Consider the following 21,934-nt stretch of genomic DNA (forward strand, 5'->3'; position numbering starts at 1 on the left):
CGTGGATGTGAAGCTCCTAATGTGTTGATTCGAGAAGGACTGATATTTTATTCTCCAAAGTTTCCCTTGGTTAGAATGTGATTAGAACCTTCCTTCTCGGTCCCATTAAAGGGTCTCTCCGAGAGTGACGACATAAAGAAGACTCTGCTCTTCGCTGATTGCCTAGCCAATCAGCAGGTGCCCTCTGAGAAGCGAGCGTGTATTGGACGTTCAGTGTCGCTTTGGTTTAATACAAAAGAAGGGCAGCCAGGCCTTGTAGTATTGTTGCTGCTGCTGTATCCGGGTTTTGCTTTCAATTTGTCCATGGGTGTTAAGGTGTAGGTGTATTAAGGGATTAGATAACTGACACCTAGCTCACCTGAAACCATCTTCTATTCTTCCTCCCCTCTCCTACTAAGTAGCTTCAAATTAACTTGAATTAGAACGTGTTTCTATCTCCATGACAACGATAAGTATTTCAGTCCTTATTTTCATTTGCATGGTGTTACGGTTGAAATTGTGACAAAGCCAATAACATTCCCCTGTCAGTACATTGCACAAGTTTGAATTTTTAAGTTTATCCCCCAGCGAAACATATGAGGAGAAAATGGCATGATCATACGGCAAACAAAAATTACTCCCATAATTATACGTAATTTTTTGCTATGATGTAAAGCTGATATCGACAATTTGTATCAAACAAAATCAGGTGCTCGTAATTCTTCGAGAAATATTGTTCATGACTTCCAGAATGCCAAGGAATATTAAAAACCAATTCGGAGATGCATTTCAAATCCTAAATAATTGATGACTAGAAAAATAATGATGGATCGTATGTGATGTATATAAACCACGGAGGTCGTATCTGATTTTATTTGTGATAAAGGAATCGTGCATTTACATTTGGTTTTATAACACCTTTTTCTACTTACAATTTACTAAGTGTGATCGTGGTAGAAGCTATGACAGGATTACAGTCATGATTCCACACTTCATGAGGATGGTATGTAATGACATGATGTGATATCTTGACAGTGAAATAATTATATTCATCCCCGGCACATGCACCGTTTTTTTCTACGGGAAATTGGAATTGGAATTGAATAGATAATCTATCTCCAGTATATGCACCGACATTGCAAGCACATATTTTCCAGGTATTGTAACTGGAATTGAATAGATTTATCCCCGGCTATGCACCGTTTCAAACACCATTCGTAATATTTAGGGTAATATTTAGAATTGAATTCAATTATATACTATATACTTTATTGATGGTGATGGTGGCAGGTTTGTGTGTCTCGTTTTTATCCATAGGTTTTTTTTTTTAATATCTCATATCTGATTACTTTAAAATTGTTACACTAGCTCTGACGTAGGGATGCTAAATTATGTTCTGAGAATCATATGTTAAATTTTTGGGGGAGGGAAAGGGTATGTTTTGGTTTGTATCAAGTACGTTGTATGTTTATGTCAAATTGTATTTAAGATGAAATTCCTGTTGTTTGTGATAGTGTTCCTGTGGGATGTTTTTATGTGTTTATCAGGGGCGGATCCAGGAATTCTGTAAAAAAAGGGGGGCGCAACTAATATTTCTGGTGCCAATTCCGGGTTTCATTTCATTTTTTCTTTTTATTTCTATCGTTTTTAACGAAAAATAAAGGGGGCGTGCGCCGGTTGCGCCCCCTCTGGATCCGCCACTGTTTATGTACAGCAACTTGAAGCAAAGAGATTTTCCAGATTGGACTATTATAGAGATGAAACTTTGAACCTATACAGAATAGATAATATGCTCGGTAGTTGAATGAAAGGTTATTGTTCCCTGAATTGCCTCTATAGCGTTACAATATAAACCTCATAGAACGATTTTTTTCTTTTTACCAACCTGAAAGAACAAAAAGAAAGCAACACTTAATGTTGAAACAAATAAACAAACAAACAAACAAAACAATTTCTATGTGTAGGGTAGATGACGATGTTATTGTTGTTGTTGTTGCTGCTGCTGCTGTTGTTGTTGTTGTTGTTGTTGTTGTTGCAAGTCTGTTTATTTGTTTGCCACATTTTCACATGACTGTGCAGTTACCATCTTCTTTTTTCTCATTAATTGAGCTAAACACACACTCTTATCCCACCAGACAATCTCAAAATTTTCAGTCATATAACTGAGTGTAAAATATTGTGACGTTTCACTACCGAATTCTTCGGAATAGCGAACCCTACTTTATTTTCGGATCAACGAACCTTCAGAATAAAGCCACAAAGTTCGATGCAACAAACCTTTCTTTTTTCGGATCAACGAACCGCTGAAAGGTAAAATGGGGAGTTTTTGTATTTCGGAATAACGAACCTTCGGAATAATGAACAACATTCTGCCGGACGGTAATCCAGGCGATATCTTGTGTGAACAAACACGACTAACCTTTTCTGAGAGCAGTTCAACCTGTTTTTCCTTCCTTCTATCCCTTTTCTTTCTTCTTATTTCCTTTCTTCTATTCCTATATACCGTAGACGTATATGGAATAGTATGCTCTAAAATCTCTATATACTCAAGTCCCTCTTCCTCTGTATTTTTTTCTCTTTGCATGACTGTATGATATTATAAAGGGCTGCAAGCACAAGTTACACTTAAGACTTAGCCCTTCTGTTATTATCTATGATTGTACAGCGTATACGTTTGTTATGGGACATTGTAAATCCAAATGGAGACGAAGCTCATCATGTTCATACACTTTCAACAATGTGTGTAAATGTACAATGATAATGCAGAAACCAGAATTAAAATCAAATGAACATCTGGGTTCGACAGCCATTTTTCAGCAACATGAGTGTCCAACCAGATAAGGAAGATGCACCCATCTCGTTGACCCATTCCTTTAACACTTAGCAACACATTGAAGATAGGCGCAATGAAAAGTATAGGTTTAGCCTATACAGGTGTAAAATAAAGTACAGGCCATGTCGTTTCCATGGATGCTCCTATATAGGCCTGGGGAAACAGGACCTGTTATAAAGCTCGGGGAGTGGAACACTCATTTCTTCAATTTCAAGTTCAAATTCATTTCGTTTTCCACGGTAAAATAATATCTATAAACATAAATCTCACTTTCTTCCGCGACAGAAATAATGCATATGAATTTGTACAGAGAAAACAATAACTGAAAACTTACAGTAGGGATACATTGCAGTGGTTGCTGGGGTAACGAAAGTGAAATAATTGTCAATGTGCACTGTGTGATAAAATCGGAGGGACCCACAAAAGACAAAGCTTGTTGAGCAAGGACCCCTCTTGGATTAAAAAAAAAAGAAGTAAGATGCAAAGATTGATTAAAAACAGAACAAAACAGCACAGAAGGTTTGACAGCCCCCTGAGAGACAGAAAAATAGTTACACACAAAACAACAACAAACAAACTCATGAACATGAAACAAGACTGGGACAGCAACAGGACTACTTGTTGGGATAAATCTGGCTTGGCGACACGAATTCTCTATCATTTTGACTGAATAACATTTTTCAACAACACGCAAGTCAGTATTTAGATATGTTTGGATCCACCTGCGACCTGGGCCCCATTTCATAAAACTTGTTATCAGCGACAAGTTGTCATAGTTGTTAAGCTACTGAAATCCTTGCATCTGATTGGTTAAGAGCAAATTTGTCATAGAAATGTGGCAGTTGTCACTGATAACAATTTTTATGAAACGGGGCCCAGGTCAGCAAACGTTCATGACATTTTCTTACCCCTGTCAGATGCACTTTTTTTCGTTCGAAAATGTATCCCTGCCATATTTAATTAAAAGGAACCGTATACGACTTAAAGGACAAGTTCACCTTCATAAACATAAGGATTGAGAGAATGTAGCAATATTAGCAGAACACATCATTGAAAGTTTGAGGAAAATCAGACAATCCGTTCAAAAGTTATGAATTTTTGAAGGTTTTGTGCAGTACCCGCTGGATGAGAAGACTACTGCAGTGTATGAATAACTTAGATGTCATATGCGTACAACAATATAAGGAAAATATAAAGAGAATTTCACAAAATTCCATCTTTTGAAAAAAGTACACATTCCCCTGACTCGTTACCGACAAATGTTATGGGTAATATTATTCCCCCTGCCTTTAGAAAGAGGCAAGTCAAGTGCTCTTTTATTATGCGAAAAAAGTTGAAATATGTTGAATTTTCTTTTACATTTTCTTTATACTGTTGTACGCATATGACTCACAAGCTGTAGTAGTCTCCTCATCCAGCGGTTCCAACACAAAAATTTGAAAAATTCATAACTTCTGCATCGATTGTCCAATTTTCCTCAAAACTTTCACTGATGTGTTCTACTAATATTGTTGCATTTTCTCAATCCTTATGTTTATGAAGGTGAACTTGTCCTTTAAGTCTGAGAGCTTGGAAACTTCGCGTGGTCGTGGTATACAACAAGAGGTTGCCCAGTAACCACCAAATGTTTTCTTTGGGTAGGCCTAATAGCCATGCAATGAGAAGAGTTCTGCCAGGTGTAACCTTCTTTTATCCACTGTCGATTATTCCTACCTGTAGAATTAAGCCTTACTTGACAATGCTGGGTAATAAAGGAGTGATACCCACGAATCTGTAGGTCATCACCACCATTCAGACATAATAGAGCATAAAGAGATCACGTTTTAATAGTGGTATGACTACGTGTCCGTTGATTGGATCCGGGTTTATTGTGTTTATATTACAATGGGATTCCCTGGGACAGGATTGTGGTCATGTCCCAAACAACTGACAGTTTAAGGAACATTATGAGGTAATTAATCGTGTCTGAAAAAGGGTAATCAGCAGCAATATAAAGCCAGCCATCGTCTATAGAATCTCCCAGGCATCTTATACCTGTATACAATTAAATAGTTTCGTACGTATAACGTGTATTGCAAATTAATCATTAAAGACAAACAAGTGAACTATCAAAGCAACGTTAACATTTTTCGATGTTTGATGTTATAAGTTCCTCCACTTTTCTTGCAAGAATCTGCAAACTACCCTTACAACCACTGGATGCACAGCACATCATTAACATTCACAGACTTTGCACGCTTGATTCCCTTTCTCTGTGTTAATCGTGCATGTGCACAATGTATACTAACCGGTGTTAACGATATTAAAGTCATTTGTATTATTGTAACACGATCTTAGTCCGGGAGAAAACGGATTTTTCAAGAAATTCTCCCGTCGAGATATTTTCATTGCAACTGATTGACAAATTGCCCTATATCGACGTGAATAAGCAAATAAATTTATTTACGTCGATGTAGGACAATTTGTCAATCAGTTGCAATGAAAACATATCGACGGAAGAATTTCATGAATTGAATAATTACGCAGTACCCGCTGCATGCCACAAGGATTAGAACCAACACTATACTGTCGGACGAAAGCTCGGTGGTCTTGTGGAGATAACGCATGTCCGGTGATCAGGTCGTAGGTTCGAATCCTGGTCGAGTATGTACGCCCATGACTTTTCATCATGGCTACTAAAACACTGATCAATTCAGTGCTTATTTACGTCGATGTAGGGCAATTTGTCGATCAGTTGCAAAAAAAAAAACCCCCAAAACAAACACGGATTTTAATGGTCAAAAAGTCATAAGTTCCATTGCTTGATTTTTTTTTTAACGAGATACAAAATGCATCAACATTAGCCACAAGAAAAATCAGTAAAGATTTGTACTCAATCAAAATAAAAGAAAACTTGTCAGTAGAGCATCTTTATAATCATCTGCAACATCTCTACAAGATGATGATGTGGCGGTGGCGAACAATTATGTTTCGTGACATAAAAGATAGAATTGCACAATTTCACGTAAAGTTTCTGATGACTTGTATTTCTTTTAATTATAACTTAACATTTTCTTTTTTGGTAGGTTGATTTCTTTCTTTCTTTCTTTCTTTCTTCTTCTTTTTTTTTTTTGCTATTGAGGCTCAACATTAAAAGTTAATTTATGATGAAGTAAACAGAGTTCAACTTAAATCCAACGCGACAAACAAAAACTCTTGTACATATTCTGGACCAGGCAAGTCTGACGCTGAGTGGTTAACCAACGCAGAGGCTGTCCACGTCAGGCATAATGAATATCATAATCGCAAACGAATGTAGTATCCTATATACTATATCATTAGCGCATAATATACAACCAAATTGATAAAGACAAGATTAATTACATGAGAAAGGCAGGAAACCAAAGCACAGAAGCTCAGAAAAAGAATGAAAAATATGTATACTCATGTCAACAAAATTCAGAGCGTAAAAACATTCAGCCTAAAATTACACTTTCACTATATAAAGGCCCTGATATAGGCCTACATGTATTACATAGTTTTCCTCTATTGACAAGACCTAAATTTTTATATCTTGTCTGCGGCTTAGCTTCTTCTTCTTCTTTTTTTTTTGGGGGGGGGGGGATAGTTCTTAGGAGAAAATTTAATGACTTTTAATGAAATCACAGTTGACGCACTTATCTCTTTTTTATATTTTCTTTCAGCATGTATTGTAAACCTCGGACTTTTATCTTCTTTCTGCACGTTTTTACCAAAAGGAGATCTTAAAATAAAACCATTCCAAAAGGTTCTATTTTCACTTAGATTTTGATTTAGGCTCTTGTGTTCTCTTTTTTGTTTTGATCTTTAAATGGCAGCTGTTAAATTGGTAGTGATCTACAGATTTGTTCTTAAAGAATTAGATAACAGGCATGGTTACTTTAGTTGTTGATTAACTTTGTAATAGATAAGTATAATCATGTGATCCTGTGACACATTATCTAGGGAGCCTACTCCCCCCACCCGAAACATCTTAATGTGATCACATCAGTTCTACAACAAGAATAACAAACAAACCGACAATCTACATCAGACAATGCAAAAGCGTCACCAGCGTTGAACATGTACAAACGCAATCTTCAAAGATAACATTTATCTAGTCTAAATTCCATGCTGATGTATTAAATATTTCATTAAAAAATGATCATGTATAGGATGAGGATCACTGAATCCCAGGATACCATTTCTGCAACGCATATCAAAACCTTATGATGCTACCCGGAGATCACAGCAGGCCCGATTTTTCCGGCTACCTGGATAGATTGACGTCATAGCAATTCATTACCTTACCGAAATACTAGTAGCGGAAAAGACTTGCACAGAGCCTACACACCAAGAATCCCTGACGCGGGGATTTCCCGCACCAAGCGCTAGGCGCATAGCTAGCTGCGAAGGTACCCAAGAAGCGGTAGCAGGGGGATAGTGGGTACAAACCACACGTACACTGGGCCAGCTAGGTTCACCATCCATAACCCACTGTCGTATCTCTCCCCAAATCTGCCGACTCTCCAGCTACACCCGCCGTGAAAATAACGTCGTCGATTGTGTGACTGTGACTAGTGGCACGACATATGATGAACAAGTTGTGAATTACCTGCGTGAGATAGTTCAATTTAGTGCAGTTGCGTTACGTCGCTCAAAAATAGATCGACCATCAATGATCAAAATCAAAAGCCCGCAGAACCAGGCTTGGTGAGTTGACTATAATAATACATGTGGTATTTTACTGTGCCTGTGGGAAGTATGGTTACCAGATCAGCGCATAATCTTGTTTAGTTGTATAGCGCAAGCAATAGCTAGATGCATCCATAGCCTTTAAATACTGAACCCAGGGGTGGGTATGAGTGGGGAGGTGGGGAAAAGACCTCCATACCCTTGTATAGTTGTAAATGATCGAGTGATATGTGTGTCGGGAACAAGCCCAGTAAAGTATTGCAGTAAAACGTAGAGAAGAAAGAGTTTGTTTTGACCAGTTGTGTATTGGTTAGTTATGTATAAAAGCACTGTCAATTCTGAGCAACATTTGCTAGCTGACACACATCATTAGTGACAGTGATTTACAACTGCACTAAATGCAGAACTTGAATGTTACCGAATAACCTAGTGACCTGTATGGAGTTGAGCCATTTTCTTACCTCTGCCAAGGGAGGGGGTTATGTTTTCATCGGCATTGGTTTGTTGGCTGTTTTGTTTTTTTTTTTTGGGGGGGGGCAGGTTTGTTTGTTTCTTTGTTTTTCTGTACATGTGCAAAATAACTCAAAAAAATTGTGAATGGATTTGGATGAAACTTACAGGAAAGGTTAAGAATGACCCAAGGAACAGATAATTGAATTTTGGTAGTGATTCGGAAACTTTTATGGATTTTATGAAGGATTTTCATTATTTTGGCAGGTAGGGTCAATAAACATGGGAGTTCAGGCTGTGCATTTTTTGATTTGAGGTTTGCATAAATGCACACAAAAGTGCATGCTTTGTTTCTGCTATCTGCAAGGCATGCTGTGCAGATGGAAGTTGATGACATAACAAAAGGCTTGCATTGGAAAATCGGGGAGATTTTCAGAGTGCATACATATTTATGAGTGGAAATCACTGATCTCTATGAAACAACAAGATCAGTGGTGGAGATGAGCTGCTTGCCGGAGGTCTGCGCTGTCAGAGTGCTTCTCTAGTTTCTTTTTCTTTTCTTTTCTTTTTTTTTCTTTTCTTCTTCTTTTTCTCCTTTTTCTTATTGTTCTCCTCCTCTCTTCTTCTTTTTTCCTTTATCCTTCCTGTTCTTCCTCGTCTTCTTCTGGAGTACATGCCTGTCACAAGAGAAGAGTACTGTCTTCTTCATCTTCACTACATGTACAGACCACTGTTGGGTGTATTCTAACACCAGGCTGCTCTAACCAGAAACATAATGTGTTGGGGTGGCCGATGCAGTTAGGTGTATTCTTGTACTGTTGTGCTGTGTAGGCGTACGTGCATTGTCTTGGTTTGAAATAAAAATGTGTACAAAGAGCAATGTGTGTCTTTAAAAAAAAAAAAATCATCTGTATCTGAAGGACCTCAATGTAGGCCTACATGGCCAACAGTATATGCAGCTGCAGTAATTAGAGCTGACTGAAGGTGAAGGTAGACAACAAGTACTGGGAAGGTAGCTATGATGGAAAGTGAACATTTGGTATTTTTGCCGAAGTTGTAGGACTGCATCCTCTGCAAGGCTGGCCCTGATGCTGTATATAGCACCAGCCCCAACTATGGATAACTCTAATAAAGAGTAAAGTGAAGCAAAAGATATGCCATGCCATATGAATTCAAATGGATGTATTGGGTCTGCTCTGCATTGTTAAAGCAAAAACAAACAAACAAACAAACAAAAAATAATTCTGTGTTCCCTTTCCAGCCTCTGTGTTGAAATCAATTATCGTAATACTACCCCCCCCCAAAGAAAAAAGTTCATGTTAGTCATAACTGGAGAGATGGAATGAGAAAGAAGTTGATTCATGATGATAAGCATGCTTATTCAATCAATCTGAACAATATTGTTCCTGAATCAAGATGAAAATTTTTAATGCTGAAACATCTTTGACACTCTCTCTTCATGATCGGAGACAAAATGAAAGTAATCTTCCCCTGCCATCAGTGAAACATTTAACTCTCTGTTTCAACCTCTTTGTATGCCAACAATGTGTCAGCCAAAACAGGCTTTACAAATCACACACTTTTTTGTGTAGATCAGGATTTTAGTATGGAGACCAGACACAGGCAGCTTGGCTCTGGCCAGCCCACTGAGGAGTGCTCCCCAGCCCATCATGCAGTTCTTCAGAGGGACATAGAGGCCATCAGAGACCCAGCAGTACGAAGGTATTTCTGCCATTAAGGTTGGATCATGATAACTGATATTAGTGTTTGTTTGTTTTTTCTTCTTGCAAACTTTCTTTCTGAAGTCATCAAAAACAAAACAAAACAAAACAAAACACACAAAAAAAAGTGGTGAAAGCTGTTGTTTCTAGGGAAGGTTATCTAATGCAAATTATCATGTAATTGTGGTTAGGTGTACTATCTGCTGCTTGTAACAATTTACATGGTAATCCTGCAAAGCTCTCAACCCCAGTTTCAATTTCTACTCTGATAGCTGTTACATTATGACCGACATGTTTTTGGTGGGCAAGCTATCGCCTATCAGACTCAGTGGACCTTCAAGAGGTTTTTTCTTGCGTTTTCAAAAAATAAGATACCAATATTACTTAATTTTAGGTATATTTTTGTTTTAAAGTGATAAATTGCTATTTAATATGTTGAGATGGTGATTAATGATTGAAAACAAAGTGAAGGAGGTTGTATGGTGTTTGAATTTGGAAAGAGATCTAATGAGGACTGGTTTCATTTGCAAGATAGTTGTGCTATGCTTCACATGAATGTCAATGTCAAATGTCAATCAGGATGTTACACAGAATTAACTTGCTGGTTCTTTTTTTTAATATTTTTATTTTATTATAATTTTTTATTTTTACAGCAAACCAGTCTATGAAGAAATCTTTAACCCATTGAGGACAGTTTGATTTTGCTATGACACTCATTTCCCATCAGACATCTGCCCAAGTATACTGGTGACTCGTCCTCAACGAGCTCATGTAACGTGTGTCCAGGGTGGTGGTTACTTCTAGACTGATCAAGATTTTTAGACCTGGAATCAAATTAGTAAACTTACACTCTATGTTTGTTGAATCATTTCAGCTATATCAACAGTCAGAACTATTCTGGAGCAAAAACCCCACTGCTGTTGGCCATTGAATGCATCTCGAAGTCAAGGACAGTGAAAAGCAGTGACAAAGATTTCATTCAACATCTTCTCAACTTTGGTGCATCTCCAGACATTGGGGATGGAAATGGAGAAACTGTTTACCATTATGCTGCCCGTATACCAAGATATGGGGACCACATTGCCAAGGTAAAAACATGAATACATAAACGAAAAAAATATTGCGTCGGAACATAATGACTTCATGCAAGTTTCATTGAAAGAACCCCAAAAGGTCAAATGAAATTTGTATACGGGGAGCACAAAGTTTATAGTCATGAGAATATTCATGGGCAACTTGACTTTTGACGAAACTGAATTTGGAGCTTGCATAAAGCATAAGTTAGGAAATCATATCTATGCATCAGTGTGTAATGAAGACTTCTGAACATCCATTGATACTTACTGCTGTAAATCATGGGAAAAGGGCAAGATGATGGCACAGTTCTATGAAATCGCTATGCTTGTCATTTCAATCATTTTGTTCTACTTAGGCATGCTGTATGAGAAATAGACCTGTCTGGACAGTATCAGAAAGTGCGAGGTGAAGTACTGTAAAACCAGAAATGTTTGCATGCGTGTTATCTTTGCGAATTTCAAGAGAGCCAAGATTTGTGAAATGATTATGCATGCAAAAGTTCTTGCCTACATTATATCCATTGAATGCCAGTGGCAATTTGCAAAACTTTCATGTTGAGAAAAAGGCCATCGGCTCCAATTCATTTAAATCTCATGCTGCAAAAATATCGTGCCTTACAGCACATATCATAAAGATGAAAGTCAAGCTCTTTTAGGGTTTACAAAAAAGAAAATGGTGTGACAATTAAAGGCAAATGGCAGACAACAAATGTGTACTACTATCTTAAAAAATGCTACCTTGTGTCCAGCTCTTGCCCCCAGACAGGGCACTGCTGGACAGACCCAACCAGTCTGGACTAACAGCCCTGCTACTGGCCTGTCAGCTGGGGAAGTTTGGCACGGCACTCGTCATGGCCAAAGCAGGAGCTGCGGTGGACGTTACGGATCACATCGGCTATCCTATTCATTACGCCATGAAACACAGTCATATGGAGTGAGTATAGCCATGTGGACATTAGAGTCTGACTGATTGCAGATGCTATCTGGTCTTTGAAAGCATAAATATCTTCATTGATTCAAGATGTTGTGATTGGTGAAGCTGAAAAAACAAAAAACAAAAATGTGATATCAATACTTTTCAGTATATTGATGGGAATGAAATAAAGATGGTTTATGATGTTTGTAAATGCCTATGAAATGGAGGATAAAACAGGGGGTGGGGTGGGGGGGGGGGAACCACTTCACTGGATTTGCACCCTGGCTTTTGCAAGGAATGAAGCACAATGTTTTACGTGCCTTGGTTATGGCACCCCTACACCTGGGACCTTCAATTTTATATCCTACCGGAGGGACAAAATGTTTTGCCTCTTAATAGATGTTGTCATACACTGTGCAGTGTGTAAAAAAACAGATTTTTGGAGTCATATCTTTGATTTGACATCTGAAGTGGGGGGCATTTCAGGCAAGACACGATACAAATATACCTGGTTCAAATTATTAGCAAGAATGTCAGGGTAAACTTCAGTTAGAAATCCTTATCTTATTAGTGTATTATCAACACCTTATGTAGAAAACATACAGATATGCTGAAATGAAGTGTGAAAATGATAACTTTGAAAATAAATGTTGAAAATTAGTTGTCAGTAGATAATGCAGTGGTTTTTTTATGAAGAAAGCATGTGCAGTACAAACTCTGTTTTAATAGTACCTGGATTTTTTTTTTTTTCAGACAACAGACACTAAAATAACCAATTGCCAATTTCCATCTCACAGTTTGGCAACAGTCATCTTTGATCGTCACCGCGAGCACGGCAAGAAGGCATGTTCCAAACATGGCGGTACTCCCTTACACTGGGCCAAGGACTCCAACTTCGTCAAGCTAGTCCTCCGACAGGACTACGACATCAACGCCATGAGCAAAACTGGCGACACCGCCCTCCTTGTCATGATGAAGCGCAACCGACCCATAGAGTGCCTCCGTGACCTTCTGAAAGCAGGGGCCGATCCAAACTTTTCGGACAGAGATGGAAATTCCCCCCTCCACTATGCTGTTAAGGTGAAGCAAGGGTTACACCTGTCTTTCAGTTTCTCCCCCATTACAGATTACTGACCATCTCATCTCATTCATGTGGTATTCACTCTTCATTCCCACACTAACCATAGACAGTAGTGGTTTTAGAATGTAGCCCAGTGGGTAGTGAATTGGGCCAGCAAAATCTCCCCCACGCTTCTGGGTCTATAATCTTCTTCATATAGACATGCAGAGTGTAGATGGTGAATATTAAAACTCTCTCTTCTTTTCGTCTAAAACGTGATTTTTATGATGGTAATGTTTGCTTCTTTTTGTCAGAAAAGGGATCGGGATATCATTCGACTTCTTGTTTCCTGTGATGCTGACGTTAACAGGCTGAATCATGACAAGGAATCCCCTACACACCTTGCTGCCGAGAACGTCGAAAGAGACGGTAATATATGACAGTCAATGGATATGAGGATTTACTGTCAAACCTGTCCTAGAGACCGCTTGTGTATAGTGGCCACCTGTGCCAGCACATTAAGTTTCCTTGGTGAAATATTTCATGTCAAAGACCTGAGCTTGCATGATTTGTCTCCTGCATGGTGTATAGCAAACAAAAACTTGGGGCTGAGACATGTCAATATTCAAGTTTGAAAGTTTGTTTGTTTGTTGTTATTTAAGCTCACTAAGCAAAGGACTTGATCAAGCTATTGCAATCACTTTCAATCTGTGGTCTGTCATTTGTCTTCTGTAAACCTTGTACATACATCCCTCTTAAAACACACAAACAAATTTCTACTGTACTTGTAAGGAATCATTCTTTTTGAGAAGAGGATAATAAAAGTCTTTCAAATGGTTCAAGAGGCCTCCATTGGTACCCTGCAACAGATTTAAAAACCCCTAAATGTGTAAATTCTAGAGATCTGTTTGTGCAGATCTAGTTGCACAACAAAGTGTGATTGCATTTATATGCTCCTAGAGGTAAAATATATTCAGTCATTTATGACAGTGACAATATCCATAGTGTTCTGGTTGGGGACATATACATGTATGTGTATGTATAATATGTACCTTTCTATCTATCTTTCTTTCTTTCTTCTTTATTTTTTTCTTTCTTTGTTTCTTTTTCTTTCTTTCTTTCTTTTTAAATGCCAGTGATTCTGGATCACCCCTCATTGCCATTATGGGAAAAATGCCTATAAATATTAAAGAAGATTGAAATAAAGAATACTGTATATTCAGAATAATTCGCAGTGTTTTTATTTACACAAATTTTGAGAGTCAGGTGCTATTCACATTAAAGACACATGAAAAAGTTGATGTATACATCGTCAGGAAGTCCAGATTCGTGAAAATGTAAACTCGCTAAATATATGGCATATACAAAAGAGCTTCACATTTTAGCAGGAAGTACATGTAACTGTCCCAAAATACTTCCATGAATATATTTTGTTCCATGCCCTGCCCTTAATCCCAGAGCCACCACTGCAACTTAAAATCATTGCATGAACTATTTTTATCACAGATGTGCAGTCTGAGATAATAGAGCTTCTGCATGGCGTTGGTGCCAGTCACTGCAAACCAGGCATGAGGGGATGCCAAGAGGGTGGCAGGCATGATGTCACCGACAGGAAAGATGTTAATCAACAAAACCATGGTGAGCATTAATGTTGAGCTTAATATTTTCCAGTCTTCATTTCATCATTTATCATTTATCCATATCCCTCTATTGTCTATTTACCTCCATGTTTCTATATACATGGCCTCATCTTTGCAGAAGTATTTCTTAAACTGAATCTGTGTATGTTTAACTGCTTAAAGAGGTTTCACCACCTTTCTTCTATTGTTAATATTTTATGCAATATTGAGTGCCACCTGGTTACCAGATTTATGATTTTGCCATGCATGACTGCCTGGCTCAAAACCCACAAAAAGTTGTAGATTAGGATTCTCTGTAATGGACCAGAATATGAAGTATAGAGTGACAATTTTTTTTAAAATTTTATCTAACCTGGGAGAATGATCTTTTTTCTACTTGCTGTCAAATTTTGGTGGCTTAAAACAGAACTGAAATTGAGTTATGAACAGTTTTTCTGGACCATATTATTTCAGGCAGGTGCTGCTTTCACTCTATTGAAATAGAACATGTTCTCATTGATACTGCTGCACAGCATGTCTGAGTGACCATTTTTCTCCCTTTCCTATGGAATGAAAGAATTAAATCTCTCTAATTTTAATCACTTTTTGAATGGGTTAGGATTGTTCAATTCTAACAAGTTATATATATCATTTAAAAGCTTAGAACGTACTCTATTAACCTAAAGAGGTGGAAATTCATTTTGGCCTCTTTTTGTTGGTTTTGGTTTGGCAATATCATATACTGTAAGTGTGCTCAACAGCATAAAATTTAATATTTTGCAGTGTAGTACCGAGGGCTTTGAGGGGCATAGATTCCTAGACTGTCATATTTGACTATAGGAGCATTTTATGTACACAAGACCAATATCAAAGTAATTTACTGGAGGGCAGGTGCCTTCTTGTTATGCAGTGCCTCACCCCTGTCTTATATCTTTGCCCTTTGAAAAAATATTGGTTTAACTTTTTGACCCCTCATTTGCTGATTTCCTCCTTTCAGTTTTAGACAGACTCTGCCGAGTGAACATCAGCAGTCCACTGGGACGTGGTGAGGATGCAGTTGATGGTGTTGCCATAGCAACAAATGAGAGGGGGACACCGCCGAAGCCTCGCTCCAAAGATGCTGTCCTCTGCCTGGATGGGGGAGGGATCAAGGGACTTGTCCTGATAAAGCTCCTGGCCGCCATCGAGAAATCCTCCGGAAGAAGAATCACAGAGCTGTTTGACTGGATCGTCGGCACCAGCACGGGGGGCATTCTGGCCATTGCGCTGTCACAAGGTAGGCCTAATGATGACAGTGTTGGAAGTATGCTAGTTGAAACATGTACATTCCCTCTCTTATATGATGTTACTGTATTTAGAAGATATCAATAATAACAAGCTGTATCTGCAATGATAAATGTTTTGAAAAAATGGTGATTTAAAAATCTTTCTTTACAGAAGTAAGTATGTAAATACGTAAGTAAGTAAGTGAGTAAGTAAGTAGGTAAGTAAGTAAGTACATACGTAAGTAAGTAAGTAAGTAAGTAAGTAAGTAAGTAAGTAAGTAAGTAAGTAAACAAGTAAGTTGTTGCAAATCTTTGGCAGATCCTTTAGCTGAAGTAGACTGCATGTACCTTTGAGGCTGCCCTCAAATTAATGAACCACATTTTGAATTTTGACATTCATACTAAGTTTATTGACCATGGCTAGGAAATTTTCAAGTCCAGTTGTCTATCATTATTTGCTTTATGTTTTATCATTTGAAAGAACCAAATGTGTTGCCCTTGTCAGTGTCCTGGCATCAGTTTGGAAGATAGATAGAAAAGAGGACGGTAATCACGGACTGACATTCTTCCATTTTTATCAGGGTATTCGGTGGAAAAGTGCCGGAAGCTTTACTTGGATCTCAAGGACAAAGTTTTCGATGGCCCAAGACCTTATGATGCAGGCAAACTTGAACAGTGCCTCAAGGATTATCTTGGAGAGGAGACACGTTTGGATCAGATCAAGTATCCAAGGTAAGTGGAAAAATTTAGATGAATAATGATACAATTGCTTACCAGTAAGTAATTCTCTGACTCTGAGCTACTACTGACATTACATTTAGGCAATTTCATTTTCTTTTACAAATTCATAGAAAATCGGAGAAAACTTTAATGAAGTGACAATTTAACAATTATGGATTTCATCATGATCGAAATTTATCTTATGTATTGTTCCTAGTTTTATGTGATCTAGCTGAAAGCTGATAAAAGTTCTCCATCAATATTTTCATCAGTAAAACATTGTATGATTTATGTGTGCAAACTCTCTCTTTACATTTATTTGTTAAATATATGTCTGTATTTTTTGTTCTGTTGATTTATCATTAATAATAAATGTGCACAAATTAAATAGATTGTTGAAAAGTTTTGATATGCTTGTAATGTAATTTTTTTTTTTTCTCTAGGGTGTAAAACAGGCTTGGCCGTTGAGCTAAGAAGACAACACTATTACGCATAATTATGACTGTCTTCAAAGAGCTCATGTGATGTCATGGATTTGTTAGGAACCAATGTCCACCTGGATAATCTCGACCCATCATCCAATAGAACATCAAAAAATTGTATAGCTTGTAGCTACATTAGTTTGCAGACACCAGAAAATTAAGAATATGAATCATATTTTAGTGCAATTCTTATGTCAGTCTGAGAAAAATAATGAAGTTCTGCATTATATGTTTTGTACAAAGCACACAATGTTTCTGGTGAGATTTTGGCGATATACACAACCATGAGAATGCTTTCACCCCCTCCTCAGAATCCTGGTCTCAGGAACTCTGGCTGACAGGAATCCAGCTGCTCTCCACTTCTTCCGCAACTTCGAGGCCCCCGAGACGTCGTCTGCGAGGATAGGGGCCGATCGACCTGGGTTTGATCCCATACAGCCACAGGGCAAGTATCTATGAGTATAACGATGCTTATGCCATGCTATTGTGATCATGTCATCCCATATTTCTGTAAGTTGTGGGCTGTAATTGTAAAATATTTTAATATATGTATTTTTATGCGTTTGGCAGACAAAGAGACAGAGAGAAACACATATATTTAAATTAACGTAAGACAAAGAGACCTTTTGAAATTATCAACACTCCCAATGATGAGAGGTCAGAAGTTGAATTCTTCTCCAACTCCATCATGATCGATTTTTCAGTTAATTAATTAATAATTGATTGTCCTGGACATCACCCAGTGCCCCAATATAATATTTCTCTTGTAAGTAGTGGAAATCATATGTTGCAAATTTGTAATATGTTAGTTAAATTGGCCAACAAAAGAATCATGTTTTGGGGACCCCATCCCTATAAGTAACTAATTTCACAAAATCGAGGCTTCTGCCCCTAGCAATTTGCTGTATAGATGATTTTTCAGGACATGCAGTATGTTGTATTGAAGGGAAAAGTGAATATAATCCTTGAGACACACCCACATCCCATCTGTGTTTTGAATTATCCCCTCTGCCGGGGGCAGACTCCAGGATGGAGTTGCAGGTTCAGTCTGCTCTCTCCTGGTAGGTGCAGTAGGATTAACACAGCACATGTAAAGCGCCATGGTTACAGGTTTTTAGGACATCGTTGACCAAGCTTTAACCATGATGCTTTATGCTATGGAGAGAAATATATTACAAAAAAATGTATCAATTTGCACCATACAACAATTGAATGCAGGCATCTCTCTTCTACTACTTACATTTTCATGGAATTCGATAACCCCCCTCCCCTTCCTTTTCTTTCCTTCAATGATGTACATTGTAGAGGGCTTAGCATGGTATGCGGCCCGCTGCACGGGGGCAGCCCCGACGTTCTTCCCTCCAATGGGTCGCTTCCTGGATGGGGGTCTCATCTGCAACAATCCCACCCTGGATGCCTTGACAGAGATTCATGAGTTCTACAAGTCACAGGTTAATTCATAACCCAGCCCAGTTCGGGTTTAGATTACTCACAGGAGATCTGGTAACAAAAACTACAGGAATAAAACAGTCTTCACACAATTATCTTTGGTGTTAGATTCTTCTGCAAAGATATTAATTTATGTTATCTCACTCTTGACCGTTGTGTCGAGTTGAGTAAAAGATAATGACACCTTGATATGTGACTGAAGGTGTGGCTTAATGTACACAACTGAGTTCACACAATATTATCTACTGTTACTTGAATTTAACACAGCTATTAACAATTGACGTTCACAACTGAGGGTGGTTAACAATATAAACTTCTCTTCGGACGAGTCAGCTCAGTCGACCAGGGTGGAGAGCGTTGCCTTGGCGACGAGACAGAATAGTGGAGACCCACAGTGCTACACTCAAAACCAGTCAGAAATCAGGGGAATGGCTGTTTCGGGAAGATAATACACCAGCTATGAGAGCTATTCACTGTTCAAAAATTAGGGATCTTTGACAGCATGTGAAAAGGCGTCTACACCCACTGGTGTCAGAATGTGCTCTCAGTGAAAGAGAGGAATCTCCTCCCCCCCAAAAAAAACAAGCAAAACCACTGGTATATAGAAACAGCTGCTAGGCTGAGCCTCACCCTCACATTCCAATATTAAGGTTGGAGGTCATTCTTGGTAATGTTGCAACCTACTTGATGAGAGTGGAAAGCTTTATGCTTATATGGATTGGGGGGGGAGGGTACCGTATGCTCCCCCCCCCCCCCCAAAAAAAAAAAAAAATTACAACGGAACCCTCCGCAATGATAACTGTAAAAGTAGTGAATCAATCCAAATACAATTTCAGGGTACAAAACTATAACTCATTGCCCACATTTTACAGAAATCAGAGAATCAGACTCATGACATGCTTTATAACAGTCCACATTTCTCTGTGACTGCTGAACCAAATTGAACTGGGTTCTCTGCAAAATAGAGCTAAGATGTTTTATTTTAAGACCCTGAAGTAGCATGTAGACAATTTAATCATATTGGGTGTGATCAATGTGAAAATCTGATTGTAATTTTTTTTGACATACACGTGCACTCTCGTTATAACGAACATGGTTATAACGAAATTCCGGTTACAAGGAAGTAAAAATTCAGGCCGCAAGATTATCCACTCTATGTATTTTTATTGTTTATTTGTTCGGTTATAACAAAATTTCGATGTAACGAAAGAAAACCGCCGGTCCCAAGGACTTCGTTATAACGGGAGTCCACTGTACTGTATAATTGTTATTTTCATATTTGGGCATGCTTCACTATGTGTGTTTGTTTATATGTGTGAGAGTGAATGTGTGTGTGTAAAATAAAAATGTGTGTGTACCTATGTATGTTGATTAATTCTTTTCATTGCCTTCAATAGCTTTTTGAAATAATTTATTATTATCATTATCAGGGTGAGCCTGTGCGTAAGATTGGTGCTGTCATCTCTCTGGGTACCGGATGGAGACCGCCCTCGCCTGTGGGGAAACTTGAGATCTTCTATCCCACAGAACCAGCTCACTTTTTGCAGAATCTACAAGGAGGTATGAAACTGCTGGATCTCATGATTAAGCAGGTGAGTGCATTCTATTCATGGTATTTCTGATAATCTCCTTACTTTAGAATATACAAATGAGATAATAGGTTTGTGTGTGGGGGGGGGGGGGGGGCAGTTATTGGGGTAGGGGTTTGGAGGACAATTTGGAATGATTTGATGAATACTGCATGATATTGCATGATTAAGAAATATTGATTATCAACTCCAGGAGGTTTGTCCATGATGACCTCATGATACTGCACTCTCTGTTGGGTACATTCAAGAGGTCTGAGGTTGAACAATAATTGTCCCCGCCGAACGAGTTCGAGCAGGGGACTATGAAACGGGCTCCGTACGTGTGTGTGTCTGTGTGTCCGTCCGTCTGTCCGTCTGTGCGTCCGTGTGTGATCAAAATGTTCAATGTGCTACTCCTTCGCCATTTCTAACCCGATTTTGATTCTGTTTGCTTTATATGATAGCACTACATGGGAGCTTTGAAACTTCTACACAGAATTTCAGTTGTGACCTTTGACCTTGACCTTTGACCTATATTGTACATTTTGCTTCAAAATGCTACTCCTTCGCCATTTCTAACCCGATTTTGATTCCGTTTGCTTTATGTGATGGCACTAGGTGAGGGCTTCAAAACTTCTACACAGAATTTTGACCTTTGACTTCTTTGACCTTTGACCTTGATTTTTGACCTATATTGTACATTGGCTACAAAATACTACTCCTTCGCCATTTCTTACCCGATTTTGATTCCGTTTGCTTTATGTGATGGCACTAGGTGAGGGCTTCAAAACGTCTACACAGAATTTTGACCTTTGACTTCTTTGACCTTTGACCTTGATTTTTGACCTATATTGTACATTTTGCTACAAAATGCTACTCCTTCGCCATTTGTAACCCGATTTCAATTCTGTTTGCTCTAAGTGATGGCACTAGGTGAGGGCTTCAAAACTTCTTCACAGAATTTTGACCTTTGACTTCTTTGACCTTTGACCTTGATTTTTGACCTGTATTGTACATTTTGCTACCAAATGCTACTCCTTCGCCATTTCTAACCCGATTTCGATTCCGTTTGCTTTATGTGATGGCACTAGGTGAGGGCTTCAAAACTTCTACACAGAATTTTGACCTTTGACCTTGATCTTTTTACCTATATTGTACATTTTGCTACTGAATGCTACTTTCGGCGGGGACATATATTACGCACCGCGTAATTTCTACTTTTCCTTGTTACCAGTAATTTAGAGAGTAAACATATCACCCCAAACCAATGGGTTGTATGGTTTCCCCAAACTTTTTGTGACCCCCAGCTCAGGAATGTGTATTCCCTCAGTGAGCAGGTCCTGTTTGTCGCCCCCACAGGTGTGCGACTCCGATCTGCGAGCTGTGGACAGGGCAAAAACCTGGTGCCATACAATTGGGGTGCCTTTCTTCCGCCTCAGCCCCGAGCTCAGCAGCCATGTCGCCCTTGATGAGAAGGATGACGCAAAGCTGGAGCAGATGATGTGTGACACCATGAGATACATCACTAAGAAAGCAGATGAGATTGGGACCCTTACCAACAGGATCAACTCTCTCTGAGTTGTCCCCGGCAACTTTCTGTCCATCTCCCTCTTCGATCATTTCACCGCTTTCCAACATAAGAGAAAGATAGCTAGTTGGGGAACATGAGTGGGTGCCTGTGATGCTGTTATCTAACCTTGTTAGTACCACTGGCAACTTTTTGCGTACAGTTACAATGGTATTTTGAAATAGTGGTCCTATGTTGGTGAGTATAGCCAATGTCGGGGGTGGGGGGGGGGATTATCTCCATTGGGTTTGGTTACTTAGGGCCAGGGAGAGTGGTACTCAAAGGAATAATCTATAGAGAACTGACATGCATTTTGGTGCTCCACTCAAATCTAGTCAAGCCTCAATGACAGTGCCCCAAGGTGACCTCTTAGACAGTTATGGTCTCAATTGGCATTTACAGAAGGGCATAGAATGCAGCCATTCAGGAGACGATGAGATCCAGCTCCCCACATTCCTCCATTAGTTCCTTAAATGCCTCTGCACCTGAAGATACACCTTTGCAGCAGACTTCTAACTTCAAGACGAGGTCCCATAT

The 21,934-nt window shown here is 38.7% G+C and overlaps 1 protein-coding gene across 1 annotated transcript; it reads left to right on the top strand.

Moving 5' to 3' along the window:
• Window positions 1–7,319: 7,319 nt before the first annotated feature.
• LOC139711461 (85/88 kDa calcium-independent phospholipase A2-like) lies at window positions 7,320–21,586 on the top strand. The gene is made up of 13 exons (XM_071623339.1): window positions 7,320–7,522; window positions 9,547–9,676; window positions 10,550–10,763; window positions 11,501–11,685; window positions 12,465–12,758; window positions 13,098–13,156; window positions 14,234–14,365; window positions 15,344–15,622; window positions 16,193–16,343; window positions 17,125–17,258; window positions 18,119–18,264; window positions 19,693–19,854; window positions 21,190–21,586. Exons 2-13 carry the CDS (start codon window positions 9,561–9,563, stop codon window positions 21,406–21,408), a joined length of 2,091 nt encoding a protein of 696 aa, XP_071479440.1. The 5' UTR covers window positions 7,320–7,522; window positions 9,547–9,560; the 3' UTR covers window positions 21,409–21,586.
• Window positions 21,587–21,934: the final 348 nt, after the last annotated feature.

This window comes from Diadema antillarum, unplaced genomic scaffold (assembly GCF_040938485.1).
Source record: "Diadema antillarum isolate AM-2024a unplaced genomic scaffold, OU_Dant_1.0 seq00001660_RagTag, whole genome shotgun sequence".
In the NCBI taxonomy this organism is placed as follows: Eukaryota; Metazoa; Echinodermata; class Echinoidea; order Diadematoida; family Diadematidae; genus Diadema; species Diadema antillarum.